Source organism: Necator americanus, chromosome I (assembly GCF_031761385.1).
Source record: "Necator americanus strain Aroian chromosome I, whole genome shotgun sequence".
NCBI lineage: Eukaryota > Metazoa > Nematoda > Chromadorea > Rhabditida > Ancylostomatidae > Necator > Necator americanus.
In genome coordinates, this window is record NC_087371.1 from 7,847,898 (window position 1) to 7,851,116 (window position 3,219).

The 3,219-nt window shown below is 40.0% G+C and overlaps 1 protein-coding gene across 2 annotated transcripts; it reads right to left on the reverse strand.

Annotated features, from left to right (window-relative positions):
* Positions 1-441: 441 nt before the first annotated feature.
* On the reverse strand, positions 442-2,158 carry RB195_004828 (uncharacterized protein; the record flags this gene model as incomplete). Of its 2 annotated transcripts, none has more annotated exons than XM_064182853.1 (6): positions 442-596; positions 1,149-1,352; positions 1,466-1,577; positions 1,654-1,803; positions 1,863-1,999; positions 2,062-2,158. In XM_064182853.1, 6 exons carry the CDS (start codon positions 2,156-2,158, stop codon positions 442-444), a joined length of 855 nt encoding a protein of 284 aa, XP_064034120.1. The 2 variants fall into 2 exon arrangements, with proteins under 2 accessions (XP_064034120.1, XP_013296092.2); XM_013440638.2 differs by having other exon boundaries at positions 1,149-1,379.
* Positions 2,159-3,219: the final 1,061 nt, after the last annotated feature.

Sequence of the window (3,219 nt, forward strand, 5' to 3'; positions counted from 1 at the left end):
GGAGGTCAGTAGGTCAACCACCAAAAGTCTTGGCTCTCTGGCCCCACAGAGAAAAAGGTTGTTGGGTTTGAATGTTGCTATCAACGGATAGGATTGTGGCCCAAATTCTTGTGGCCCTGCCAATTGGCCTAAGTTAGCCAAAAGTAGCAGTTCTCGTTGATTTCAATAGTTTTTTTTTTCAAAAACAGGTCTTCACCGATTTAATTAATATGCCGAAAGGATGCCACATCCTCAGCGAGCGAAACAGCCCCAGAAGTAGTAATTTTAAAAGAAAAAGAATCGGGCTGGCCCCCTCCAACTACTTTTTAACCAAACAAAAAAATAAGTAAGAGACATCGACAAAGAACATTTCTGAAACAAGGGCATAACAGTAAGATGAATATAAACTGACTGTACGTGGTTACAACGTATTTAAAATATCATCCAGGAAGAAAACTCCATTTAGAAGCGCTCCATGAGCGCTAATGCCTTACGTAGGTTCTCCACAACTGCACGTGTATCCTCATAGTCAATGGCGCTGAGTGCATATTTGGTAAATTTCCGAGCCTCATTGAAAGCTTCCAACGGAGGTTTGCGTTCAACACTAGGTGTGGTATCTAAAAGAAATTAAAAGAAAAACTGATAATGATTATTTCGACAAAATTCCAGAATTCCGTCGTGAATTATTAGGGGAGAACGCCTACTTCGAGTTTTAGGTGCAGGTACTCATTACGTACTGTCAATCGGAAACCTTGCAATTAGAATGTGAATATGGCAAATGAAGGCAATAGGCAACAGAAGTGTTCGTCGATCATCTTTCATCACTTTGGCTGCGACATTTACTTAGTTTCTATGGAACACTAACCCAGAAAGTTGTTTTTGGCAAAACATTAACAACAATCATTCCTTGATTCTAGAACAGCATGTGATACGAGGTCAGTAAAGAGAGAATTCTAGGTTTTGTCTATACTGTTAAGAACAAGGACTATAAAGGTAACCTGATCAGTTGGCTATTTGTTTTTTTTTTTTTTTTGCACATGCACCCTTTGCAATTTCATAGTTTCTTAATTACACATTCATGGTCATCGATGCACCACGAGTGTCTATCACAAACCCAAATACAGTTAACTTCCCTAGTCAGAAAAGACAACATCGCTCTCGCAACCCACCTGCTGCCGGCACACTTGGCAAACCGGCTGATCCATAGTTGGATTGCGGCTGTGAAGGTTGTTGGAATTGCTGAGACTGATAACCTCTATTGGGTTGATTTTGTTCATTTGGACGGAGTGGTTGATTGCTTCCACTTGACGAAGAAGACATTGACGTTGGGTCAGGATAGACATGTTCCACAGGCGGTACGTTTCCTGTTGAAGCTGTAACACCAGCTTGAGGAGTGTCTTCTTGAAAAAAAGAATAATTAAGTCCAAAGAGCTCTCAAACAACCAAAAATCGAGACCATATCTAATCGAAACTTTGTGTTTCTAACCATGATCTTGCTGGCTGGATGGCGTATACGGCGTCCCATCTTTGAGACATGCGAAAATCTGCGTACTCTTCCACTTCGCATATTTCTTACAGTTTAAGAAAGTCTCATCAACCTAAGAAAAAGTGAAAAACTGACATAAGTTAGGGAAATAAATGAGCCTGTATTTCAAGAGAAGACAGATGTCTCACTTCTCCAAATAATGACAAAACATCCATTACATGCCCAGCCGTGTAGAATGCATGTACAACGCTTTTATCCACTTGGCCGCTTTTCTCTTTAGCATCCGCAAAGTTGAAAAGTTTAAGGGCGAAGTCTTCCAGGTGCGCTTGCGCAACTACCTGCAACAGATAAATTTCATGGTCAGATACGAGAAAAACCAAGAAACTTCGACAAGTACTTCGCTTGTGATAGCCTCAGTGCCAGCCAATTGCTTCTTGATAGCTTCTAAAGTACCCAACAAACTTGTGAGAAAATGTAAAGCCTCAGGTGAACTCTTGTCCAGCTGCATTGCTGTTTGGACGGCATAGAAGAGACCTAAATACAAACATATAAATGCATAAAAACGACTAAGAAATGGTTTTGAATAAAGAGCTTACACCAGTAATAGACAACTGGGTCTCGACTTGAGTTTTCGTTTGCTATTTTGATGTAGTGAGCTATTGGTTTCAATGATGGCGGTACTTTCGCGGCCATTTCCAACAAAATTGTTTAAAAAAGAACTAAAAATTACGACAAGACTGTATTAACGAAAAGTGAAAATAAGCAGCATCATCGAAATCAAACATCACGATAATACGAACACGAATCATACAATCAAACATCACATCATCATCATCACATATATAATCATATATCATATATATATATCATATATATCATATATATATATATATATATATAATGTATAATCTGCAGAATGTGATTTGTACGTCTTTTTGACGGCGAAAAGGGAGTAGGTTGAAGGAGGGGGGTCAACTAAAAAAAATGCTCAAATTGCTAATTAAGCAAGTTTCTTTAACTCTGAGCCACTAAACATGATTGGTTGATTTTGTAATTACGTTGCTTAGCATAATTACATTAACTGAGCCTTTTTTTGTTTTTTTTTTTCGTTAAGACTTCCTAAGCTTTTGTCCGGAAGCGTAGCAGCTAGAAAAAATGGTTCGAAATCCGCTCTGGCCTCCCACTGGTTAGAGGTAGGTTGATCTCACATTATTTAGGAAAAATCGTTGTATATAACGCCGAATCAACGGGAGTCCGCCATTCAGTTGCATAACGTAAAGAATGGTTGCTGCTGGATTGCTGACACGGGGAAGAGGGAATTGAGGGCAGGGTGCACAAAAATCGTTCTTGAAGGAAGCGTAAAACGATTTTGACATGGTGCGGAACTCACAGCGAAAGTGTAGATTTGGATAGTAGATTGCGAAACCCGGAGTGGTTCTGCCCATCTTTCCCTTTCTCGTTTTTCTTTCTCTTTCTTTCTCGTAAAAAAAAAGCGTGGAAGACACCTTTTCCGGGACATAGAGGCGCGTTCCTCGTAGGCGTAGGCTTCTAAGGCGGTTCCCACGCTGTTCTCCACGACTATTAGAGAAAGATGAGCGGAACCACGATGGTGCGAAAAATACGCCATCACTCTCACGTGATCCATATCATCAAGTACAGATGATTCAGACTTAATGATTTAGTTTTAATCTTCATCACCCGAGGGAGTTTAAATGGGAGTTTAAACTGAAGATTGACGGTGAACATCGCTAAAT